The sequence below is a fragment of the Microtus pennsylvanicus genome, chromosome 8 (genome assembly GCF_037038515.1).
Source record: "Microtus pennsylvanicus isolate mMicPen1 chromosome 8, mMicPen1.hap1, whole genome shotgun sequence".
Taxonomy (NCBI): Eukaryota; Metazoa; Chordata; class Mammalia; order Rodentia; family Cricetidae; genus Microtus; species Microtus pennsylvanicus.
This window is the reverse complement of record NC_134586.1, coordinates 63,434,690-63,461,694: the sequence shown is the minus strand read 5'-3', so window position 1 is coordinate 63,461,694 and position 27,005 is coordinate 63,434,690. Positions and strand designations below refer to the sequence as shown.

General features: G+C 46.4%; 1 protein-coding gene across 4 annotated transcripts in view; it reads right to left on the bottom strand.

Moving 5' to 3' along the window:
• Window positions 1-9,950: 9,950 nt before the first annotated feature.
• The window catches only part of Sema4f (ssemaphorin 4F), a 28,960-nt gene continuing 11,905 nt past the window's right edge, over window positions 9,951-27,005 (bottom strand). For all 4 annotated transcript variants that reach the window (XM_075983779.1, XM_075983780.1, XM_075983781.1 and 1 more), the window contains 9 exons: window positions 18,212-18,331; window positions 17,956-18,107; window positions 17,158-17,336; window positions 16,813-16,960; window positions 16,461-16,683; window positions 16,216-16,325; window positions 15,949-16,109; window positions 12,335-12,393; window positions 9,951-12,088 (listed from right to left, as the gene is read on the bottom strand). In XM_075983779.1, the coding sequence (XP_075839894.1) occupies window positions 11,475-12,088; window positions 12,335-12,393; window positions 15,949-16,109; window positions 16,216-16,325; window positions 16,461-16,683; window positions 16,813-16,960; window positions 17,158-17,336; window positions 17,956-18,107; window positions 18,212-18,331 (1,766 nt within the window). In that variant the 3' untranslated portion in view covers window positions 9,951-11,474. The remainder of the gene's footprint in view (window positions 12,089-12,334; window positions 12,394-15,948; window positions 16,110-16,215; window positions 16,326-16,460; window positions 16,684-16,812; window positions 16,961-17,157; window positions 17,337-17,955; window positions 18,108-18,211; window positions 18,332-27,005) is intronic.

The window sequence follows — 27,005 nt, the reverse complement described above, 5'->3', positions numbered from 1 at the left end:
ATAAGCTGCCCTGGAACACAATATAGAGAGCATTCTTGGAGGAATTCTCTCTCTTCCTCTCTCTCTCTCTCTCTCTGTGCGTGCGTGTGTGTGTGCGCGCGTGTGTATTTCAATCTCCAGGCCCTTACCTGACTTGTGACCCGTACTGTAGCACATAGCACATAGAGCAGTCGTTGCACTACAGGAGACACAGCTCTGGGCACAGCAGAGGACACATCCAGAAAGTTTTAAGTGAGGAAGGAAGACCTGCCCTAAACATAGGCAGCACCATCCTGTGGTTGGGGTACTGGGCTTGAGAAAAGGGGGAGAGGACAAAGCAAGCAGAGCAGCAGCACGCAGCTCCCTGTCCTTCCTGACTCCGGACACAGGGTGACCCCACCTTGCGCTCCTAGAGCCTCATCTAGAGCCATTCTTGCCACCATGACTTCTCTCCATAACCGACTATGACCCTTCAACTCCGAGCCCAAATAAGCCTTTCTTTCCTCCAACTGCTTTTGCCAGCTCTTTTGTCACAGCCACGAGCGAAGTGACTGATACAGTCACTCTCTAGCATTGCCCAGCAGCCTTGCCCTCAGCCTTCCATCCTTGCCCTTCCATCTTCCTTTCTGACCCTGTACCAACCACACCATTGGCGGAGAGCCAGGCTGGACGGCCTCTGCCAGGATCATTCCCTTCAAATCTGAGACAATGATCAAGCCGCACAGATGGCCCAGGGTGACTTAGTGTACTGAGATCAAGTCTGGCCTCAGCCCACTTGGGACTTTGGAATATATTGGTACAGTCATTCCTCATCTATCCAGCAGCAGCCCTCTCTCAGTCTCCTCTCTATATAACTTCATTATAAACCAGAATTTGAAATAAAACATGTAAATATATTAAAATACAATATTATATTTAAATATATGGTATATAAATATAAAATACAAAGCGTGTGTGTGTGTGTGTGTGTGTGTGTGTGTACAAAAGAATACTCATTCAATCCCTGGGACCCACATGATGGAAGGACAGAACTGACTCCCACATTGCCCTCTCACATCTACATTCAAGCCATGTCACACACACCCAAACACACATACCAAACAAATAAATAAATGTTAATTCTTTAGTTAAAATTTTAAGTTGATGCTGAGGAGATAGCTCATTCAGTACAGTGATCATGGGCCAAGCACGAAGACCTAAGTTCAAATCCCCCATGCTCATGTTAGATGATGGGCACAGTGGTATATGCCTGTAACCCCAGCACTGGGAGGGCAGAGACAAAAGAATCTATGGAGCTCATTGGCCAGCCAGGTTCACTGAGAAACTGTGCAGAATGATTGCGGAAGATGCCTAGCCTCAACCCATGGCCTCCATACATACACATACATGAACATATGCTCATCACATTTAAGTTAAAGGTAGACTCTTACCAGAGCTAGCCATCACGAATAGTTTGGCATGTGTTGTCCCAAACAAATTTGTGACAACAGAGATGTGTTATCGTCCCACACAATAGTGAGATGGCAGTGATTATCATTGCTCTTGTGGTGGTTTGAAGGAAAATGGGGATGCTCCATCATACCACAAGGACTTGTGCTCAACTAAGTTCATAGCAGCATTATTCACAATAGCCAGACCTGGAAACAACCTAGATGCCCTTCAACCAAAGAATGGATAAAGAAAACGCGGTACATTTATATAATGGAGTATTTTTCAGCAGTTAAAAACAATGACATCATGAAATTTGCAGGCAAATGGATGGATCTAGAAAAAACCATACTGAGAGAGGTAACCCAGACTCAGAAAGACAAATAAAATATGTACTCTCTCATAAGTGGCTTTTAGACATAAAGCATAGAAAAAAACAGCCTACAGGCCACAACCCTAGAGAACCTAAACAATAAGGAGGACCCTAAGAGAGACATACATGGATCTACATAGGAAGGAGAAAAAGATCAAATCTCCTGAGTAAATTGGGAGAGTGGGGGTCACGGAAAAGGATAGAAAGGAAGAGGGGAGGGAGGAAGGGGAGCAGAGAAAAATGTATAGCACAATAAAAACAATTAAAAAAAACTAAATGCTTAAAAAAAGATTTTGGATTTTTAAAAAGGCAGAAAGATTTCATTACTTTATGGTTTGTTCAGTAGATTCCTTTTAGGAAGACTTAACAAAAATTAAATGTACATGAAAAAGCAATATGGAAGCCTATAGTCCTGCAAAAAAGTAATTTAGAAGGGAAGTAGAAAGTGAGAAGAATGGCCAGGAGATGGTGCATGCCTTTAATCCCAGCACTGGGGAGGCAGGTGGATCTCTGTGAGTTTGAGACCAGCCTGGTCTACAAGAACTAATTCCAGGACAGGCTCCAAAGCTACAGAGAAACCTTGTCTCAAAATAATAATAATAATTAATAATAATAATAATTAATAATAAAAGATAAAAATGAGTAGCATGAAAGAACATGGGGTATACTCTGGGTGAACGGTTTAAATGAGTATAGGGGAGGGATAAACAGGGTGTAGGCGGTGGCTAGCCAAAACGAAAGATGTATGACTACATCTGAAAACGAAAATCCACTAGGTCATAAGCTAATTAAACTATATTTTTAAAAAAAGAAAGAAAGAAAGAAAATGACTCCCAAAGGGATTGGTACCATTAAGAGGTGTGGCCTTGCTGGAGTAGGTGTGATCTTATTGGAGGAAGTGTGTCACTGTGGAGGTGGGCTTTGAGGTCTCATATGCTCAAGCTATGCCCTGAGAGACAGACCACCTTCTGTTGCCTGTACAAGATGTAGAACTCTTCGTTACCTTTCCAGCACAGTGTCTGCCTGCACACCACCATGTCCGACCATGATGATAACAGACTAAACCTCTGAAAATGTGAGCCAGCCCCAAGGAAATGTTTTCCTTTCTAAGAGTTGCTGTGCTCATGGTGCCTCTTCACAGCAATAGAACCCTGACCAGGACAGCTCCCCAGCCTCAGGAGCACACTGATGGTAGCTGTGGTTAAAGAGAACATGGGGACCCGTGAGTCATTTCAATTAGAGGGCATTGGGAAGAACTTACTATGGGGCTTGGGCTTCTGCCAGGTGATCTGAAGACAGGCTGAGAGTTCGGAGAACTGCTTGCATTGGATATTGTCAAGAGGCCGAGTCATTCTGGGACCAGGCAGGTTAATACACCCCGTTTGAGAAGAGGGAGGATGAGTGCAAGGTCAAAGCTAGAGATGGCCTAAGCCTGCACGTCTTTACATCAGCTGGGGCAGGAGTAACAGGCCTTTTCTTTTGGGACCACCAACCAGCTCCCAAATCATGACACTTCTTATTAGTTATAAATGCTCGTCTTTATCTTATGATTGTCCCACCAGCTCTTATAACTTCACCTGTTTCTCTTCATCTACGTTTCACCTCGGGGAGTTTTACCTTTCCTTCTGCATGTCTTACTTTTACTGCTGCTCCGGTCTGTCTGCCAGTTGCCTGGCTTCTAGCCTCGGGTGTGTCCCTCTCTTTCTCCCTCGTTCTCCCTTCTCTCTCTCGAGATTTCTCCTCCTACTTATTCTCACTGCCCGCCAGCCCCACCCATCCCTCTCCTGCCTAGCTATTGGCCATTCAGCTTTCTATTTAGACCAATCAGGAGGGCAAGGTGGGAAAAAACTGTAACACATTCTTATATTGTTAAATAAATGCAGCATAAATAAAAGCAACACACCTTTACACAGTTAAAATAATATTCCGCAGGATAAACAAATGCAGCACATCTCTGCCTAGTTAGTGCATGCTCACTTCTGTGGTTTGGGCAGTATTCATGTTCTTGCCTGTGTTTAGATGTGGGTGTAGACTGTTTTCACCTTGATCTGTCACTAGCACTGAGTGCCCTTAGTCAACGTGGATGTTCTAGCAACTATTCCTAGTTCAACATAACTAGCAGAACTTGAGCACAGGCTAGCTCCCAGCCTTCTGGGGTGCTTCTCCTCCCGAGTTACTGGCTCTTCTTCACTAACCAATGTTGCAGACATGTTTTCATGCCAACACTGAGCCATATTTAACCAGAAATATTTCACACTGAGTCATTGTATTTTTCTGTCAGTCTTGTAATTAATACTAATATGAAAATTTTTAGCAATACATTTCTGCACAGACTTTGGATTCAGAAGACTTCCCCTCTGAGCCTGTTCCTCTGGCTAAAACTGTAGTTTATCCCGGTGTTTCTGTAGTTGAGCTTGGTATGAAAAATGTTTACTATACTATACAACCAAATTAGTGTATGTAAGGACACTATCTTTATTTTTAGCTAAAGCAACTATTCTTGTATTTTTCCATGTCTCAGTGAATATATCATCATCATCATCATTTATGCCCCAGCAATGCTTAAGCATGCATGGACAGCCCGTTTATGGTGGTTCTCCAGTTGTTCCTATCCTGGGCAGTCCTAGATGGTTGTGTTATTATCATAACCAAGGTTCCACAGTCTTTCTTTATGCTGTCTGTCCAGAGTTTTTTGGGGTCTTCCTCTTCTTATCCCATGCACTCCTCTAAGTTGCTTCCTTGATGGTGAGATTGGAAATGACCAGCTATGTCCTCTGGAAACCTGGGGAATTTAGTATGTGGGTGGAAAGAGGTTCAGCTGGTCAGCTAAAGGCTACCACACAAAGAGGAAGAGACCTGGTCAGTCATCCTCATAAACTCAGATCATGAACCCCCCAGAGTGTGTATAATATAAATTATATAATACATAAAACTTATCATTTTTATTTGAGGGTCAGAAAAATATTTGTGACTTGAAAATTCACTGCAGTGATGTAGACACACATTAGAATCAATTAATCAATTATTTTATTGTTTTTATCGAGTTATACATTTTTCCACTCCCCTCCCTCCCTCTCCTGTGATCCCCATGCTCCCAATGTACCCAGGAGATCTTGTCTTTTTCTCCTTCTTATTTAGATCCTTGAATGTCTCTCTTAAGGCACTCTTTGTTGTTTAGGTTCTCTGGGGTTGTGGCCTGTAGGCTGATTTTTCTTTGCTTTATGTCTAAAGCCACTTATGAGTGAGTACATATTATTTTTGTCTTTATGGCTCTCACTCAGTATGTTTTTTTTCTAGTTCCATCCATTTGCCTGCAAATTTTTTTTTCTATGTTTTTTTTCTTTGCCTGCAAATTTTAAGATGCCATTATTCTTTATCGCTGAGTAGTACACCACATTTACACTGTGTAAATGTGGAGTACTACTCAGCGATAAATTTATCCATTCTTAGGTTGAGGGGCATCTAGGTTGTTTCCAGGTTCTAGCTATTATGAATAATGCTGCTATGAACATAGGTGAGCACATGTTCTTGTGGTATGATTGAGCATCCTTTGGGTATATACCCAAAAGTGGTATTGCTAAGTCTTGAGGTAGATTGTTTTCTAATTTTCTGAGAAATCGCCATACTGATTTCCAAAGAAGCTATACAAGTTTGCACTCCCACTGGCAATGCAGGAGTGTTTCCCTTACCCCACATCCTCTTCAGCATAAGCTATCATCAGTGATTTTGATGTTGGTCATTCTTACAGGTATAAGATGTAATCTCAGAGTTGCTTTGATTTGCCTTTCTCTGATGACTAAGGATGTTGAGCATTTCCTCAAGTGTCTTTCAGTCATTTGAGATTCGTCTGTTGAGAGTTCTCTGTTTAGGTCTGTACCCCATTTTTTATTAGGTTATTTGTTCTTCTGATGTCAAGTTTCTTGAGTTCTTTGTATATTTTGGAAATCAATCCTCTGTCTGATGTGGGGTTGATGAGATCTTTTCCCATTTTGTAGGTGGCCATTTTGTCTTGTTGACCATGTCCTTTGCTTTACAGAAGCTTCTCAGTTTCAGGAGGTCCCATTTATTAGTTGTTAGAGCAATTATTCTTATTTAGGACATTTATTCTTGGAAAAGTAATGTATCTCATATAAATAGTTTAATTTCTTTGATAAAAAGGGAGAGCAGAAAAGACCCATCTGCAAATAACCAAACATTATTTATAGAACCCAAAGAAAATAAAGGTCTAAGCTGTTGTTCAGAAACCAAGATAGAAAGAGGTTTCTGGAGTTCTGAAATGGAAACACCCGAAAGTCACCTGTTGAAGATTTTCTATGTGGTGGCTTGGATACAAACTCCACAGGCTCAGATAATGAACATCTTAGACCCTGTTGGTGGCAATGTTTGCGGAGGTTTGGGATGTGAGGTCTTGCTATAGGAAATGTGTCCCAGGGGTTGCTATAGAAAGTGTGTCACTGGGGTTGCTATAGGAAGTGTGTCCCAGGGGTTGCTATAGGAAGTGTGTCCCAGGGGTTGCTATAGGAAGTGTGTCCCAGGGGTTGCTATAGGAAGTGTGTCACTGGGGTTGCTATAGGAAGTGTGTCACTGGGGTTACTATAGGAAGTGTGTCACTGGGGTTGGGCTTTAAGATCATATAACCTCACCCTACTGGCAGTTCACTCTCCCAACTTTGTGCCTGTGGATGATGAGGATATGAATTCCTAGCTTCCTGCTCCAGGGACCATGCCTGCCACCTGCTGCCATGCTTTCTCGCCATGATGGACTTTTATCTCTCTGGAACCATAAGCCAAAATATCTCTCTCTGTCTCTCTGTCTCTCTCTCTATGTCTTTCTCTCTCTATGTCTCTCTCTCTCTCTCTCTCTCTCTCTCTCTCTCTCTCTCTCTCTCTCTCTGTCTCTGTCTCTCTCATTGCTTTTGCATGTGGTATTTTATCACAGCAACCGAAAGGTCCAGGGCCCATGACTCAGTCATGCAGAACCAAGGCAGCTGGCACTATGTGGGCTCCGCAGGAGTGCTCACTCATTCTCTCCATTATCCAGTGAGCCAGGTGATATTATGAGGAAGGCTAAATAGCTAGAAAAGGCCAGGCTTGCCAAGAATAATGAGTTTAAATGCCATAAGGAAGGAAAAGCTTAATGTGTCCACAGATGTGATAAATGGTATGTGATGGCTGGTCTTGGTTGTCAACTCGACTATGTCTGGAATGAACTACAATCCAGAAATGGAGGGCACACCTGTGAGAGATTTTATGCTTTGTTAGAAGGAGGTGAATCCTCTTTTAGTCTGGACCTTTGAAGTAGAAAGGCATGCCTCTGATCCAGATCTTCAGATGGGAGACAGACCTTTAATCTGGGCCACACCTTCTTCTGGAAGCCTCTATAAGGACCTGGAAGAAGGACGTTTTTGCTGTCTGCTGGGCCTTTCCTTGCTAGCACATCCATTCCGCTGGCATGGAAGCCAACTTCTTCCAGCACATACAGAAGGCCAGCTGAGACACTGAGCCCCATGAGACTGAACAACTACCGGATCCTTGGATGTTCCATTCACAGCTGGTCAGGGTTGGGTCAGTTGTACTGCAGTCTGTAAGTCACCCTGGTAAATTCCTTTTATATAGAGAGATTCATCCCGTAAGTTCTGGGACCCTAGAGAACTCTGACTAATACAGGCTAGTATGGTGGTTTCTTTGCATGAGAAGGAAGGGGAAAAAAGCGTGGGCAAGTGAATAAGTATCCTAACCTGTAGGACTCTAATTTAGAAGAATGGGTTCGGAATTTCTCCTAAGTGTCATAAGAAACCATAAAAAGTTTTCATCTGGAAGGAATATATTCAGATTTAATTTTTGAAAGATCACTGTCTACATCTAAAATGACTTTAGTAAAATACAACCTTTTTCGTTATCCTTATGCACATTCTGAAAACTTAATTTTTCTCTCCTTGGACATGCATGTGACTTAGGCTTTGCCAATCACAGCATCCCATTTCCTTGAACACAATCATTGGTTTAGAGTAGTCATGTGATATAAGCAGAGCCTTCCTTGTGATTTTTGGTTTGGAGTGGAAGAAGTAGCTTTGACAGCTGAGATCTGTAACTGAAAGAATATGAAAGCAGCCATCTTTATTTTTTCTTTCCTTTTAAAAAAAAGTTTATTTTAATGTTGGGCAATGGTGGTGCACACCTTTAATTCCAGCAATGGGGAGGCAGAGACAGGCAGATCTCTGTGAGTTCGAGGTCAGCCTGGTCTACAAGAGCTAGTTCCAGGACAGGTCCCAAAGCTACACCAAGAAACCCTGTCTTGAAAAGAAAAAAGAAAAAAATTATTTTGTATATGTATGCATGTGTGCACATGCACATGTATGCCAACCATGCATGTAGAAGTCAGAGAACAACTTGAGTCAGTTCTCTCCTCCCATGTGGGTCCTGGAGATCAAATATGGCAGCAAATGCCTTTAACCATTGAGTCATCCGAGCAGCAGCCATCTGGTCTACCTCTATAAGTGAACCATTTACAGCTGGACAGAAAGAAATCCGGCAGAACAAGCAGAGGTGACAGACAGTAGGACAGAGAGACCCCCCTCTAATGCTGAATCCTGATTCTAGAGGTTAGCACCTTGATTCCCAAAGTCTTTTCTGCTGTACTGAGAGTATCTTATCCCTGTCTTCTCTACTAAGTGAGCCATGAATTTCTCATTTTACTTAACCTAGACCTTCTTAAAGCCAGGTATGCCAGTGTATATACTTGTAGTCCCAAGACTTTGAGGAACTGAAGCAGGAGAATCACAAGTTCTGGGCCAGTAGGGGTACATATTGAGGTCAAGGCCAGCCTGAGCTATGTAGCAATATTACTTCAGCATCTCTTCCTTAGATGGATTTTGCTGTGGGACAATGGTCTGTACCCTGTCACTTATATCTTAAATAAATGCTGATTGGCCAGTAGCCAATTGGCAGGAAGAATAGGTGGGGTGACCAGGCAGGAAGTAGAGGCAGAGCAATGAGAATTCTTGGAAGAGGAAAGCACATTCTGTAGTTGTGACCCAGCCACAGAGGAAGCAATATGTGAGGGCCTCTCCTAAAAAGGTACCGAGCCACGTGGCTAACTCAGACAAGAATGAGCTAATGTAAGTTATAAGGATTAGTAAATAAGAAGCCTGAGCTAATGAGCCAATCAGTTTATAACTAATGTATACCTCTGTGTGGTTCTTTGGGACTTGATGGCTGCAGGACCAGGCGGGACATAAAATTCAGGCAACAGGATTTCTTGTGTGTGCCCAATCTCCATCATTCTGGGGGAAAATTCACTTCCATCTTGAAACTAGAATAGCACAAAGGACTTAGTACATTTGCTTGGTGTAGGAGGTCATTCTGTATATGTGTTGCTTTTATTGGTTAATGAATAAAGAAGCTCACTTGGCCTGTGATAGGGCACAGTAGAGCTAGGCAGGGAAAACTAAACTGAACACTGGGAGAAAAAAGACAGAGTTATGAGAAGCCATGTAGCCCCGCCAGAGACAGACACTGGATGGAACCTTGTTGGTAAGCCACAATATACAGATTAATAGAAATGGGTTAACCAAAGATATAAGACCTAGCTAGCAATATGCTTAAGCTACTGGCAAAACAGTATTGCAAATAATATAGTTTCTGTGTGATTATTTCATGGTCTGGGTAGCCAGGAACATACAAGTGGCCTCCTACAACATTTGCCCCTTCCACAGAGAAGCAACAATGATGTCTGGCCCCTGGTCTAGCAGAAGGAAACTTTGGCTATAAACACTGCTCAAAATGTTTAAGATTAGAGGGCCAGAAATTTGGCTGAGCAACTAAAGCACTTGCTATTCTTTCAGAAGGCAGGAGTTCAGTTCCTAGCACCCACATCAACCACCTCACAACTGCCTATAACTTTAGCTGCAGTGATCCAATGCCCTCTTCTGGCCTCTGGAGGTACCGCATTCACACATGTATACATTGACATACACATATACACAACATTTAAAAATAAATAAAGCCTAGCCATGAGTGGCTAAGACCCATCCAGAGATGGACCAAGACCAGACATCTGCGAAAAGATGGCCCAGTTCCCACTGCATGGGGCTCACAGTGACTGCACCTGTCATGGCTGTCAAGTGGTTAAGCTATGATGGTATAATAAAGCAAGTTACAATAACAGCATCTACTGCTATAGGTAATGCTTTATTGTTGACACATTTCCTCATTTGCTCCTTGCAGCATCCCTGAGGTAGGTATATCCCCACTTTACAGATGAATAAACCAATCCCTATGTTAGAGTACGTGCCACAGATCCCACACAAACCCACTGCTAACTCCAAACCCAGGGGACTCTTGAGTAGTTCACAGGCTGCTGTCAAGGAAGGTGGAGCATAAAATGTTGTCTGGAAAGGACTGCGTCACCACTGGAGTCTGAGGTCCCTTACCAGGGATGGACGAGGCACGTTCACAGGCCAAGACCAGGACTGAGCAGAAGCAGAGCACACTGGAGTACGAAGCAAGAAACAAGGTGACGGTGTCTTCAAGCCGTGCAGAGCCTAGCTTCCGATGACCGGAGAGGTGTCGGATCTCCAGCAGCAGCGTGTCCAGGGATTGGCCACAGGCAGCAGGGCAGGGAGGAGCTGCCACGGAGCAGCACCTCCAGCACGCAGCCTTTTAACCCCATTAAGGCCTTAAGCTCTGACGAAAGCCATTATACTCCAAAAAAACAGACACACATGGACAAACACTTTGCATACCATTTCTGGGAGTCCGTGGGCCCCAGCCGGGGGACTCCTATCTTAGGGCAAGGGTGAAAGCCACCGCCAAATCTACCTTTAACCTGCGTGTATCCCGACACACATTTCCTTCGTCATCCTCCAATCCTTAGAATGTCGTGAAGTTAATTTTAAATGGGAGCCAGGGAAAGAGGGCTCAGCCTCCACTCTAGCCGGGGAAAGTGCAGCAGTGGTATGGCAGTGGTGGCAGCCAGAGGGTCAAGACAAGGAGAGGGATGGGGGCCACGTGTCCTGCTGCCCTTCCCACCCAGAAGGTCACTTTGGGAACTTTGCTCGAAGTTAAAGAAGCTCTGTGGGGTGATTGGGGGGTGTGGTTTCCCTCACTGGCTACCGAGGGTAAAATTGTATGGGCAGTGTCCCCCATTCCAACCTTCCCCTCTCACCCCCCAAAAGCACCTAGGCACTGGCCCTGCCATTCATGCACACATGGACAGGTCTTCTAGGCACACCAGTGTACAGACAAACACTCTTCCAGGAACAACGGGAAACAGATGGGAGAGACCTCAAGGCGGTCAAGGGATCATGCACTCCCCAGAGTCAGCAATCTGGCAAATCATACAGCCACCACAAGGACACAGTTCACACCAGCCCCAGCTACCTCTGTGGTGCTTCCTTCTGTCTGGGGACCACCAGAAAGCAAGTCTGAGATAGATCCTTGCTCCATCCCCAACTGATGGGCCCAAGATAGGAGGCCATGGCAGAAGGGTCACAGGGATCGGTCTCTCATAGGACTCTGGCAAGGTCTGGTTCTCAGTTCTTCTGAGTCTAGAGGACAGACACTGATGTCCAGGTGATCACACAGACTCCAAGACAACTGAGCAGCCATGATCCTCTCCCAGGTCCAGTAACCCTGGTCTTGGTAGCTGCTAGTTCCGGTGACTGCTCATGGGCTAGCAGTCATTTTCCCCAGCTTTAGATGGATGTCTCGTCACAGGTGGCTAGGGGAGCCCCGGTGAGCCGGATGTGGGCTGGGCTAGAGCAAGAATCGAGCAGGAAGGGTGGGGGGAAGCCACCAAAACCACTGCCCCTCTTGGCCAGAGCCAGGGGCAGCCGCTCATCTTCAGGAGAAGGGGAGGGAGGGTCTTGGCTATAGCTTGTGGTTCCGGAAGCCGGGGCCCCCAGGTCTAAGCCCACTTTGTCTCTAGCCAGAAGTTCCCTCTGACGCCGACGCTGCTGACGGCGACCAATCAGGAGGAGAGTGAGGGACGCCACAAGAACCCCCAGGAGAAAGCCAACCAGTCCAGCCCCTACCACTGTGTGGGCCCGGTTTGAGGGCCCCTGCTGGCTGCCCCACACCAAGCTGTAAGCAGCTACCACACGGGCCGCTCCACCCTCCTGACACTCACAGGCATAAGCACCCATGGCCCCTGGGGTCACCACCACCTCTAGCCCATCCCTTCGGGGGGTGAGTGCAGTTACTCCACTAGGCTGGTGCCAGACACATGATGCCCAGGCAGAGCTGGGGGAACATGGCAGGACCACATGGCCCTTGGTAGCCACTGGAACTTCAAACACTACTGGGTGTTCTGCAGAGAGAAGGCACAGGCACAAAAGACATGAGGTTACTAGGATGAGGGGGCATACGGAAAGATGTCAGATACGAGATGGAGTTGTAGGGACTTTGCCAAAAAGGATTTCCCAAAGAGGGGACGGCCCTGGATCCCTGAATGTCATGCTTTTCATGGGTCCAAGCTATTTGATTAAGTAAAAAGTGAACAACTTCCTCGCCCCTTTCTGTGTATCCCACCCACATTTCCGTGAGCCATACAAACCTCCAGGCTCTTTTGGACACAAAGACGAGACATCCGCTGACTCTATGTCTTGGACCATCCTACAAAGAAGAGAACATATGGTAACTCTGGAGTTCACACGCGCCTGCATCCTCCTCAGAGCCTCGCGGTACCATGGTACTCCTTACTTACAGCCCCCCATCTTATAAGTCACCCCTGGAGTCAGTCAGCATTCTCCCCGCCACCAAATCTTTCCTTAATTCCCCTTACATTCCTTGAGGTGTTTGCCCTGTCCAGTTCTATACATATTCCTGCAAACAATCTGTTGGAAAGACGCTTGGTGGGTCTGCCCGAAGCAAGACTGGCTGTCCTAACTACAAAATCTCTATATTTAAATCTGAGTGGCCCAGGGAGGTGACTCAGCCAGTGGGGGCACTGGTTGTGCAATGAGAGCTTAAGCTTAAACCCCAGGTAAAAGACTGGGCGTGGGGCCAGGCTGGTGGTGCACGGCAGGGCTTCAGAACAGAAAATCTCAGGGTTACTTTGAAAAAGTATTCTGCAAACAGCAGGCCCCAAAAAAATTTATTCCATTGAAGGAATTGATATTAAAAATTAACAGCTGAGAATTTAGCTCGGGGAGAATGCCTGCCTAGCATGTGCAGACCCTAGGTTTGAATCAGGTCTGAATCATGATGCCTATCATCTCAGTGTGTGAGAGGATGCAGCAGGAGAGATCACTATGAATTTGAGGCCAGTTCAGGTTACATAGAATGAGTTCTAGCCTGATTATATGCAGTGGACTGTAGTACTCAATTTTTTTTCAAATTGAAAGACACTTATGCAACCTATAAGCCTATGAGGATTGATGGTACTATTTGAATCCTGACTTATGCAGGCTGTTTTAAGTATATGCAAATTAGAACACCGAAATATTGGCATGATATTTGGTAACACTAAGAAATTAATGATTGGGTATGGCTAGAGTAGTATTATGTATCATTAGGTAACATGGCTATTTATTTTGTATGTGTATACGTATGTGTTTGTGTGTGCACACAAATGAGCATACACATGTGTACTACACAGGGAGGTCAGAGGACAATCTCAGGAGTCATCAGGCAGCGTCTATGGCTTTTTTTTCCCCTCAAAATGCCCTACATGTGTGCTATGCCCTGACAGGCCAGAAGAGGGCACAGAAGCCCCGGAACTGTGGGCCATCATGTACGTGCTGAGAACTGAACCAGAGTCTTCTAGAACAGCCATGCTCTTAACTGTTGAGCCATCCCTCCACACCCATCAGCCCCCTTTGAAAGTGCCCCTGGATGTCAGAGATACTCAAAGTTTCATGGATAAAGTAATATGATATCTAAGATTTGCTTCAAAACAACTGAGAGTGAAGTTATTAAAAACACAGGATTGGCCAGGCAACAATGGTGGGAGGGGTAGGCACACGGAAATTCATCACTGCAGTCTCTCTACTGTTGAATATGCTTAAAATCCCCAAAGATGAAATATTTTCAGGATCGTCTTTATGAGATAGAAAGCCAGCCTGAAATACTCAGGGTGAGTGGGATGTCAGGATTTATTTTCATATGGCATATTTGAAGGTCACTGCTGACCTGAAATATTCAGGGTGAGTGAGATGTCAGGATTTACTTTCATGTGGCATATTTGAAGGTCACTTCTGAGAGGCAAACGGGTGGGAGAGCCAAAATGAGCAACAGAAGGTCAATGAGGAGGTGGAAGAGCAGCCCACTGAGAAGTGACCAGGTGGGGGACGGCTCAATGGATAAAGTGCCCTCTGCCCAAACCTGATGGAATGAGTTTGGTCCCCAGAGCCCACATAAAAGTTGGCCACAGCCGGGCGGTGGTGGCGCACGCCTTTAATCCCAGCACTCGGGAGGCAGAGGCAGGCGGATCTCTGTGAGTTCGAGGCCAGCCTGGTCTACAAGAGCTAGTTCCAGGACAGGAACCAAAAGCTACAGAGAAACCCTGTCTCGAAAAATCAAAAAAAAAAAAAAAAAGTTGGCCACAGCAGTAAGGTCTCTATCATCCCAGGGATCCCAGTTCACCCCTGCTGACTGAGGAGGAAGAGACAGACCGGGAGCTTGTAGGCAGTGCTCCCTGATGACTGAGGAGGAGGAAGAGAAGACAGACTGGGAGGTAAAGACCAGCACTCGAGGTTGTCCTGTGACCCACACACACGTGTTGTGGAAATAACATAAACTTGCTGGTACTCATATATATATATATATATATATATATATATATATATATATATATATATATATATATATGTATATACACACACACACACACACATACATATCACACACATCATACACAAACACGCGTGTACACATTTGCATCACAGTGCATCATATGGACACATAAAGAAGCGACACAAGCTTGGTGGCAGTGGAGGTGGAGGAAGCCAGCAGAGCCATGATACACCCTGGAACCAGAGTCGATATCAGTCGCAGCCCAATGTGCACAGCATTTGCTGCGAGCACCTGACGGGATGGCAGTCCTCCTACTGAGACGTGCATGTGAGGGAAACCAGAGTGCTTGCTTAAGAATGGCTGTGTCTGAGCTGCTTATGAAGCACTGCGGGGGAGTACGAAGTATGGGTTTGCAGGGGAGTTCTGCAGGGCTGTGGGATGTTATTTTAACTGTGTGGAGATGTAGCATATTTGTTTATGCTGTGGATGCTTTAACTGTGTAAAGATGTGTTTCATCTGTTTGTGCTGCATTTGTTTAGTGATGTAAGGATGTGTTTCATTTGATTCACCTTGCCTGCCTAAGGCACCTGATTGGTCTAATAAAATGCTGAACAGCCGATGGCTAGGCAGGAGAGGGTTGAGTGGTGAAAATAAGTAGGAGGAGAAATCTGGGCTCAAGAAAGAAGGAGGAGGAGAGAAAAAGGGAGGGACATGTCTGGAGCCAGAAGTCAGGTGGCCACCAGACAGACAGACAGACAAGGGAAGCAGGGGAAGTAGGACATTCAGAAAGGAAAAAGAAACCCTGAGGCAAAACATAGATGAAGATAAATGGGTTAAGTTGTAGGAGCCGGAGGGGCAAGAATAAGCTGAGGCCGAGCACTCATAACTGATAAGAAGGATCCGTGTCATGATGTGGAAGCTGATTGGTGGAGCCTGCTACACTGCAGCTCTGCTTCAGACATGTCTGTGACAATCACAGGAACGAAATCACCTCAGCAGAGTGTAAAAGAAGAATCTAGGACTAAACCCTGAGGAATATCGGTGTTCAGCGGCTGGAGGAGGAGACAGCAATCGGTAGGGTGAGAGAGGAGACCAAAGAAGGCAAGAGGGGGAAACTCCAGCTAGGTGAGGAAGGGCAAGGGCGGGCTCTGTGAGAGCAGCTAGCAGGCTGAAAACCGAAGATGTCGTCACCAGCTGACATGGACTCAGTCCCACTGTCAGGGCAGGCCTAGCATTAATTAGGCAGCACCAGACAGACAGACGGACAGACGGATGGACAGATAGATGGATGAGCTAATATGGGCTGGCAGATGGACGAGCAAGTGATGCAGGCACACATACACACAGGGTGGCATTAGCAGATGAGACAGGCATATGGGAGGGGTGGAGCCACGGAGGGCAGGCACGAGACCAAAGCAAAGCAGCCCCACTCACCCGCGGTGCTCCCCCGCATGGGCCACACAAGCATCAAGCCGGAAGCTCCAGGCACACACAGGGTCCTGGGCCAGGATACACTCGGAGCAGCTCTGGAGACGGCCACAGTTGCTGGTGTTCACTTGTGTTACCTCGGTAGGGGAGCCCACCAGGAGCCAACCCTAAAGAAATGGAGCCAGGAGAGAAAACGCGCTACATCTTCCAGGCTGGACCATGAACTGGCCACAGACTCCGTTCTCCCCCCGGCTCCTCTGATTCACGACTCACATGGTACAGTTTCATGCTCTCAACTGGCTGTGGCTCCGGAAACAAGGCCAGATCCTCCAGGACACTGAGCTGAGCTCCGATGCGCACAGCCCGGTGCATATGTCCATCCTCTAGAAGGCAGGCAAAGGGCAAGAAAATGGCACGGTTGGCACTGTGCCTGCGGCTCTGATTCCAGTGCATCACAGGGGACTTCCTGTAGTGACAGTATGCATTATGCAGAGAACATGTTTGATGTTTAGATATACCTGTCCCCAGGTAGAGCACATCATATTCTTTCCCTGAGAGGCTGGTCACCCTGTGGGCCACAACTCTGAGATAGGCTGTATCTGTAGTGACCAGCAGGGGGCGGCCATCAGCTGGGAACACGGGCCTGTCCATGAGCGGGTGGTCTCTGATGAAGGTGAGCACTCGGTCAGGCAGGGAGAGTGAGGACCCAAACTGTTGGAGTTTCATGTTGTTGGTGATACACTAAAAGAGACAGGTCTGGGTGACAGTGTGTCTCAGGGAACAGGGAGTGTCAGGGGTGTTTAGCATGACGCTTGTCCTTATTGATGGCAAAAATCAGGCCTGAGATGAAGACCTGCCCTGCCCTCTCACCTCTCCAGGTCTGGGCTGGGGCACCTCGTTGTCCATGACAGGCAGTCCTCTGTTGCAGTCATGCTTTAACTCTCTAAAGGGACCATTCAACACTGCCCGAATATCTTGGGGTCGGAAGGCACACACAGCAGAGATGGCAGCTCCTTCCCTGGAGGAGTCACAGATTGGAGCCAGGTATCTGGAGAGGGCTAGGTGACAGCAACTCATGCCTTATCAAATGAGGTCATCCCCGAGAAACACACGGGAGCCATGCAGCTGAGGGAAAGAGAGTCCGCCGGCAGTGACCACACCAACTCCGCAGACCTCCAGCCCCGTCACTCTCACCCACACCAAGATCCCCCTCACCACTGAGAGGAAAAGATGCCATAGAAGACGGGAGTTCCCGCTCCAGGCTGAGGTCGGAGCTCTGTCATATCCTGCAGGACCCCGGAGGCCTGGCCATGCTCAGGCCCCGGACACAGCAGGTCGGCCTTCAGAAATGTTGTCCATCTCTGTTGAAGAGTCTTCCGGCCCCCTAGGTCCCCCTGGGGTGACAAGAACATGAGGAACACTCTTCAGAAGAGCAATATTAGGCAAAACATGTGTAGGTCAACCTTCTAGTTTCCTCCCTGACTTCACAGCACACATGGACAGATGAGAAGACAGACAGACAGACAGAGAAGGAAGAACAGACATATAGCCTGAGAAGCCGGGGGTAATGAGATGCAGAGGCAGACAGGACTGTGATAACAGCGACAGAGACAATGCCCGATGAGTACTGACAAAGAACCGTGACCTCACATACTCCTCAAACACTTACAGGCTGACATCAGTTATTACATAAATTCTACATATGTGTCTCAAAGATGCTAAAGAATAAACTAGATCACAGAGGCAGGAAGTGGTGCGGCAGGACTCAAACCCGGGACCATCATTAGTTCCTGCCTTGAACTTCTAATGTAAACCAACCTCCTGTCTAGACTGTGTGTCACAAGGATAAGTGTGAGGGTAGAGACGGAGCCCTCTCCCTCACATTCCTCAAGCTCCGATGAAAGAAGCCTAGGTAGGGAACAGAGCAGAGGAGACAGGCAAAGCAGACCCAGAAAGGAGAAGACAGAAGGACAAACGCCAGCAGATGACACACAGCCAGGACAGACAGCTCACCGCACACACTCGGGCCACCCGCGGGACCTTGATGCGCTCGTATGAGTTCAGCACTCGGGAGGTCTCCGTGAAGAAGAAGAAGATCTCATCATCTCCATCTTCATCCCCCCACTCAGCCGGACTCAGGACCATAGCAGCGACAAAGGCTGGGGCTGAAGAAAGCAACGACCTCAGATCTTCACAGACAGAGCCTGGGACTACCCAGCCTCCCCCCCCACCCGACCTGTGCCGCAGGTAACCCTGTCCCTCTCCCCACCATTAAGCCAGGATGACAAGGTCTCTGTTCTAATCCAGTCCTCAGCGCGGCCAACGGCTCGGGAGATGATCGGCTCTGTGCCCAGGAAGTTTTTCACAGTGGCAGTGTAGAGGACGCCCCCTGCAGGGCGACAGAAAGGAGACCGCTGTCAGAGACACACCCAGAAGCAGAAGCGGTCACAGGCAGAGCACGGGACAAAGCAGAGCAGCAACACACGTGACTGAGCACCCGCCAAATGTCATCACAGGGGAGCACCTGCCTTACAAAAAAACGGGAAAGGACGCGCTGGAGTAGGAAGCCCACACTGAGGAACTGCCAGAGAAACTGTCTTGTACAACAGGAGCAGAAAGGCCTCTCTAGGGGACCCTGGGGGTCGCTGCAGTAATCTGGTGATAAGCTGACTGTCCTGAGACTCCCCAAGAGGAGGCATTTGCTTTGCAGCAAACCCCATTTTTACTCAAGTTGTCCACAATGGAGCAGTCAGGGAACCTGTGTTTTTCCGCTGGGTATGCTAGTCTGGGACAATTCCCAGCTAAAGAGCACGTGGGAATTGCTTGCGGACTTGATCACAGGGAAAGTGTCCTCAGGCCCAGTGACTAACTGTAAAATCGGGACATTTCAAACAAGCAGGGGTTACTTTGATGCAAGTGGCTCAAGGTCACTTTGGGAAATGCCAACCCAGTTTGATGAGAAGATGCTCCAGGTAGCGGGGACAACAGAAGAGTGGGCTCTTCTTCCGTCCCCGTCCCGAAACAGCTGCGAGCACTCCAGGGTAGTAGTGGTAAGGGAATGAAGAAACCACAGATGCTTTGGTTCGGAGGAGACCGACAGCTCTGTCACCATGAGTAACACGGGCAAAGCCCAGACACAGGAGTAAGAAAGTGGTTGAGGGCAAAAGAAAGTCATGGGCATCTGGAAGGTCTCAAGCACCAAGGGCAGTCTGGAGAAAGCAAGGTGGCAAGAGCCCATCAGCTACTGTGCACAAGGCACGGTGCTGAACACATCACTGTCCTCACAGATTCCCACTGGGGAAAGGAAGACGAGCACATGTCCAGAGACCAGAAGTCTTGAACTAGTGGATGGAGGTGGGCACAGCGGGCAATCCAGCCATATCTACCTAGGGTTGCAGCATCTTTGGAAGGGTGGCAGGGAAGTACCAGGCATTGAAACCAGGACCCTGCATAAGCCAAGCAAGTGCTCTACCAACTGAGCTGTATCCCCAGACAGCCCCACAGCACCTCTGAAGAATAAAGTTTGCTGGTTAGAGCAAGATAGGAGAGATGCGAATAGAGGAGCCATTTCCAGGAGCACGGTGGCTTCTGGGTCAAGTACGAGCGCAGAGGCGAGACCAGAGGCATGGAGATGAACACTGTGTATGAAGCGTGCTCTGCCATGCCAGGAAAAGTAGTCTTTATCCCACACAGAAGAATAGAACTACAGAGTTGTTTTTAATGGGGAGAGTAACAATCAATTTTTTGGTTGTTAAGAAGATAATGGCAGAGCATTGACCTAATAAAGCCGAGGTACTGGGTTAGAACCCATAGTGATGACGACGACGATGACAACGGCAACAATGACATGGACGACAATCTAGTCCTGGTGGTGCGGATCTGTACTCCCAGCAGTAGGGAGGCTGGCAAGAGGGTGACAAACTGGAGCCCAGCCTGGACTACAACACAAGCTGCTGTCAATGAAGAGAAGGAAACCATGGTAGTGTATGCCTTTCGTCACAGTGCTCTCGAAGCCGTGCAGACAGATCTCTGTGCGTTCAAAGCCGGCGTGGTCTACATACCAAGTTCTAGGACAGCCAGGGTTACACAGAGAGACCCTGTCTCAAAAACAAAACAGCAACAACGAAGATGGTTCAGCCATGAAGAGCACAGGCTGCTCTTACAGAGGACCTGTATTTGATTTCCAGCACCCACACATGGAGGCTCACAGTCATCCTTGGACTCTAGACTCGGAGGATCCAACACCCTCTTCTGGCCTCCTTGGGTACTACAGGCGTGTAGTACCCAGCCATACATGCAAAACACACATTCACGTAAAATGAAAGTGGAAAAAGAGAGGGAGAAGAAACCATTCCTACATTAAATTCACCGTGTGATGTTTTAACTTGTGGATTCATTTAAAGAAAGTGATTTTTATGTTTAAAAAAGAGAAGAGGAGGAGGAAGTAGAAGGAGGAAATGGAAAGGGGGAATAAGGAGAAAACAAAAGACAGAGAGAGAGGAGGCAGAAGAGGAATAACAGCAACAAAGAACCATTCACCCAGTTCAAGAAGAGTAGAAGTTCTGAACAAGGCAGAGAGAATAAAGGGGACAGGATAAGAAGATATTCCTAAGGTAGAGTATGTTAGGAAGATATGAGCATGAATTGAGATAAGAGAAATGAAAGAATAAACTAAGATAATTTCTCTATGGCTTATCACCCATAAGTAACCAGGACAGGGAACAATAGAGGAAGAGCCATGAAGAAGGTAGCTGGAGAGGAAGGACATTCACTTCTGGACGTGCTAAGACAAAGGGGCTTTCAAAACAGATCTGAGATTCTAAAAGGTCCGGGAAACACAGCTAGAGCCAGCACCTGGGACTCGGTGCACATCCTGTTTAAGCCCCAGTAGGAACAATGCAAAGTGCTAAGCAGAAAGGTAAACAGCTTAGGGTGCCCTTGGGAACACTACCTTTTAAAGGAGAGGATTCTGCGGGCAGCTAAGGGGTCAGAGCAAAGAGGCAGGAGAAGCGAGGCAGAAACTTTAGCAAGGGCTTGAAAGGGCTTGTGCTAGCCAGGGGATGCAGGAGGGCAGGGTCACGCAGAAGGAGGAGATACTTTAGCAAGGGCTTGAAGGGGTTTGTGCTAGCCAGGGGATGCAGGGGGGTGAGGGATGGGCAGGGTCACGCAGAAGTAGGAGATTCTTGAGCAAGGGCTTGAAAGGGCTTGTGCTAGCCAGGGGACGCAGGAAGGCAGTGTCACGCAGAAGGAAGTCAGACACCCCAGGCCGCAGATGCTCCAGAAAGGCTATTTGCTGTTATCAGTGGCCAGATACCCAGCCTTGACACAATACTCAAAGCAGACTGAAAAACAGCCAGGAGGCCTGGGAGACACGTGGGTTGAAAACCTTGTGGGGTACGGATAAGAAGGGGAAATAATTTCACTACTTGAGATTTCGGAAAGGGTTTCAACCTCAGAAGATTTCGGTTTGAACTCTGACTACCTACTAGATAATAGGATCTTGGGCAAACCAACGTTCCTAAATCCCAGATTCTTCCAATGCAGAATAGAGAGAAAGCCAGCTCTACTCAGAATTAATGCAGACGCTAGATGACAACCACAGAGCCCAAGTGAGAGCCTGACACACGGCAGGCCTTCCGGACAATCAGTTACATATGCTTGATTGCTGCCAGTAGAGAAGGGGCAGCTGTCAATGTCACCCCAATCCCTCCCAGAGAAGTAGAGAAAAGAAAACTCAAAAATTAGTCATAGGTCCCAGCAACAAACGGAACCCAATGTGACCCAACTCTCTGGACTCGCAAGGTGGTAGGTGGAGAGAGAACTGACACAGAAAAGCTGATTGAAAAATGGTCCCCAAAGCTGGGCGGTGGTGGCGCACGCCTTTAATCCCAGCACTTGGGAGGCAGAGGCAGGCGGATCTCTGTGAGTTCGAGACCAGCCTGGTCTACAAGAGCTAGTTCCAGGACAGGCTCCAAAACCACAGAGAAACCCTGTCTCGGAAAAAAAAAAAAGAAGAAAAATGGTCCCCAGTCAGGCAGTGATGACACCACCTTTAACCCCAGCACTTGGGAGGGAGAAGCAGGTGGATCTCTGAGTCCAAGGCTAACCTAGTTTACAAAGCAAGTTCCAGAACAGACAGGGCTACATAGAGAAACCCTATCTCAGAAAGAAAAAGAAAAGTTGTACCAAGAACAGCATACACAGAAGGCTCTAAAAGCAAACCTCTGGCAGAAGCTGTGCCATGGCTGTCCTGAGAGTGGAGGATAAGAGAAGACAGGTGTGCATATTTAGAGAGCATGTCTTTAGGGATCAAGGTGATTAAACATTAATGGGGAAGAACCACAGATACGCACGCAAAAGCCTAGCTGTCCCTGGAGGCAAATGGTCCCAAAATGCTCTAAGGGATCAATACCCTGTATATCTAGCAACACTGGAACCTGCAAGTGCAGAGAACTGTCACTCAGGGTGGAAAAGAAAAGGGTCACTGTCACTATGCCACTGAAGAAGGGACAGACACTCGGGGAACAGGGATGGAAGTAGCAGGTATCCAGGTGCTTTGGGAGAATCAATGGGCTCACCATGGTCTCTAATAAACACAGAAGGGACATCAACCACACAGGCATGAAGACCATGTCCACAGGAGGACATACAGTCTTTACACATTCTCCAAGGCTTTCTTAATTTCAATGTGACAGAACTGCAACCTTAATGTAGTAAAATATTCATAAACATGTAACTGTTTGGCCAATTATTGCTGAATGGATCAATCAAGTAAACATTCAAATACACATCTGGTCCAGTGATGCAGGCAACACTTAGGAAGTTTAAGTAAGAGTATTAGGTACCCAGGTCAGCCTGGGCTACAGAGTTAGACCCTGTCTCAAGAGGCTGAGGGCAAGGCATAGTAGTGCATTATTTAATCCCAGCACTTGGGAGGCAGAGCCAGGGGGGTTTCAAGGCCAGCCTGATCTACATAAGGAGTTCCAGAGCAGCCAGAGCTATATAGTGAGACCCAGTCTCAAAAACAAACAAACAACAACAACGAAACCAAAAGAGCCTGTGGTCTGGGGGTAGAACTCAGCAGTAAGATGCTTGCGAAAGTCCTGGGCTCTAACCTCAGCACCAAAACAAATGACAATTAAAAGCTAAAATGCAAAAGAGAGTGATGAGGTGACCACGGCACAATGACCACAGTACTATGTGGAGGTTAGTGAAAAAGCTGATTAGAAAACAACACTGGGGATAATTCAGTCCTATTTTTATAAAACGTATTTAAATATATCCATAGAGAGGAGCTGGGGGGAGCACTCAGCGGATAAGAGCACATCTGTGCAAGCATGAGGACCTGAGTTCAGATCCCTGGCACCCACATAAAAAGCTAGCATGATTGTATGCGAGCCTGTAGTCCCAGCACCACGTGGGACAGAAACAGTGGGATCACGGGAGCTTGCGGACCTTAGCCCCAGGTTCCATGACAGGCCCTGCCTCAAGGGGACAGAGCGGAGTAACAGAGTGGGATTTCTGGCATGCTCTGGTAGCCTTCACACTCACATACAAAGGGACTCAAGCAGATGTGTGCACACACCACACCACACATAATGTGTGTATGCATGCATGTGTGCATGTGTGTGTATGAATGTATATGTATGAATGTATATGGTCTTCAGACAGATTATTGAAGACAGTATAACTACAGTGTTTACGATGTTTGTTTCTGACTAATGTTATTAGAAAAAAATGTTTTGCGTTGGGTTTTTGGAAAAAGGATCTTCCTGGGATGGCCTTGAACTCTTGATTCCCCTGATATTAACCGCACCCCCACCAAGTGCTGGGATTTCCAGTTTAAACCACCTTCCTAGTTGGACTGTTTTCCCTTGGGGGAAGGGGTAAAAAGGGTTGAGACAGCACCTCATGTAACCCAAGCTAGCCTCACACTTCCCATGCAGGGAAGGACAACCTTGACTTTCCTGCCTCCACCTTCCAAGAGTCTGAGATTAAAGGTATGTACACCTGGATAGTTTTTTTTTTTAAAGAAATTCTTTATACTTTTGTAGTCATTGTTGATTTTTTTAAGTTATCATCTTTTACTTTTATAACCCAGAAATTAACACACTTTCATTTCTAAAATCAAAAAAAAAATTAAAAATATATTGAAAGCCACAAAAGATGAGGGCTCAAAGCTGAATAAAACATATAACCGTATATGTAACAGGTCCCTGCTTGTCCGGGTGGCCTGTGGACACAGGTCTCAGAAGGATCAGCCACCCTAAAATTAACAGGCTAGGTTGTGCATCCAGCAGCAAGTATCCATTACACCATCGGAGTTTCAAATTTCCATCTGGGAGGCTGGAGAGATGGCTCTGTGGTAAAGAGCGGTTACTGATCTCACAAAAAGCTTGGGTTTGATTCCCAGCAACCCCATGGTGGTTCTGTTTCAAGGGACCTAATGCCCTTTTCTAGCCTCTGTAAACACCAAGCAAGCACACTGCACACAGACATAATTCAGGGAAAACACTCACACACATAAAATAAAATAAATCTAAAATAATTTAAAAATAAACAACATACTATCTTCTTTTGAAGCCTAGGATGGCCTTGAACTCCAGGTCCTCTCAAAATGCTCACTTTTATAGGAAATTAACACTAGGGATTTTCTGTTTTTTAAAAAAGATTATGAACGTGCTCTAGTTTTCCTTCATAAGATCAGACTCCTTCCTTCCTTCCTTTCTTCCTTCCTTCCTTTTCTTTCTGTTCCTTTTTGGACATGGTCTCATGATGCCCAGTCTGGCCTAGAACTCATTATGTGGCTGAGACTGGCTTTGAACTCCTGATCTCCCACCTCCTCCTCCTCCCTAGTGCCAGGATGACAGGTCTATGCTACCACATTCTGCTGGCCAGACAGTCTTTCGAGATGGACGGTTTCGATTCTATCAAACGTTTTCCACTTCCTTATCTAAGAATTAGGTCACCGGGATACCTTTCTTCGGCAATCTATTTGTAAGACACAACTGGACAGAGATCCTGTGTTTACCCCTTATTGCTCTCTATGGGGCATGCAAGATCCTATGCCCGCCATGTTTCACTGTATGCTTGGTTGTCCAGGAGCAGAAGGGGATTAAAAAGGTCGGATTTGACCTAAGATGTTGGCGGCAGCTGTACACCTGAACACTTTCAGGACTTCTTGGCAGAAGCATTACCACCAGCAGGGATGGTCCTGGAATCCATAAAAGAAAAGGTACTGGACAGGTTTTAAAAAAAAGAAAAAAGCAGTAGCAAAAGCTTCGGGTCACTGTCACAGAAACCTGACTCAAAATGCTGTGGGAAAGACCAAAGGCAATGGGCTGCTGGCTCCTGTTTGGATGCCTGGGTGAGTAGTGGTCTCTGAGATCAGGGAGAGGGCTTGTGGGTGAGCAGATGAAGATGATGAGCTAATGTCGGGGCATGATGGTTGTGAGATTCTTGAAGCACAGTTGTCTGAAAGGCAGCTGGATGATGTTCTCCATTCAGGTAAGGTCTGGGAGGCAGGTAGGGCACCAGGAGCCCTCAGAATGTAGTGGAGGAAGAAGCCACGGGGCTGGCTGAGATCATGACCATGTGGAAGAGAAGAGGCTTCTGGGTGGAAGCCAACCTTCAAAGAGCACGCATAAAACAAGGGAACTGCCAAGGACTCACCAATGAGTTCAGGCTAATGTGAATCGATTGCCAAAATAGTCACATTTTTCCTAGAATAAGTATCACAAATGAAGACACTGAGATGATTTTGCTAATTTTATCTGACTACAGTACAGATAAATGTCATATTTCGAAATTGAACTTGCAGCTAGACATGGTGGCCTATGTCTGCTATCTCAGCACTCGGAAGACTGAGGCAAGATGACTAGGAGGTCACAGCCAGCCTGGGCAACAGAGAGACTTGTCTACAAAAACAATAACAACAATAATAAACCCTAGAATTATTAGATTTACTAAAAAAGAAATACAAGTACCAGTAACAAGACAAACTGTTTGACATCTCCAGGAGAAAGGCCAATCAAAACACAATCAGGGCCTAGGGTGGTGTACATCTTTAATCTCAGCACTTGGGAAGCAAAGGCAGGCTGAGATCCTTACAAGTTCAAGGCCATTCTAATCTACTTAGCCAGGTCCGAGCCAGCAAATGAAACATGGTGAGACCTGTCTCCACCTCCCACCCAACAAAAAAAAAAGAGGAAAAGGAAAGGAAAAATACAAATCAAATTGGACTTTAGATAAGAATTTTTAATTAAATAATAATAAAATAATAACTTTCAATCAATAAAATAAACTTAAAATGAAGCTTGCCTCCTTAAGCTATGTCCTAATATGAATTTTCTTCCTGCTGAAACAAAGAAGCTCTCCAGAGACTCACACATGCTTAAGGAATATTGCTCTGAAAAAAGTACACTTCGTGTTCCTCCTTCACGCTTCTTGTCTTGGTACCAATTCCGCAGACTCTAGCAATGTTTACAACAGCTACAACTCAGAAATCCTTCTTAATGACCCCAGCAACCAGTTCAGAGCCAAGAGAAATATTGACTGAACTGCTTTATTCAAACATGAACTAGTACAAATAAGGTCTCATCGGTTCCAACAGTAGATGGTGATAACCAAGATGTCTGGATGCTCTCTGCTTGCTTTCAAACACAGAATCACCAACCACATTACTGGAGAGTGATTTAACCTGTTTATCTTTTAAGACTTTCCCTAAAAATAAACTTCTACATAAGGAAAAAAATTCACATTTGTAGTCCAAGTCTCAACTTTTGTTTTATATAAAATATTACACAAGCTGGCATGGTGGTGCACACTTTTAATCCCAGCATTCTAAAGCCAGAAGCATGTAGAGTTCTGTGAGTTCAAGACCAGCCTGGTCTACATAGTGAGACCCTGTCTCAAAAATAAATTAATAAGCCAGGTGTAGTTAGGGCGGCCTTTAATCCCAGCACTCAGGAAACAGAAGCATGGTGATCTCTGAGTTCAATGATAGTGTGGTCTACAAAGTGAATTCCAGAACAGCCAGGGCTACACATAGAAACCCTGTCTCA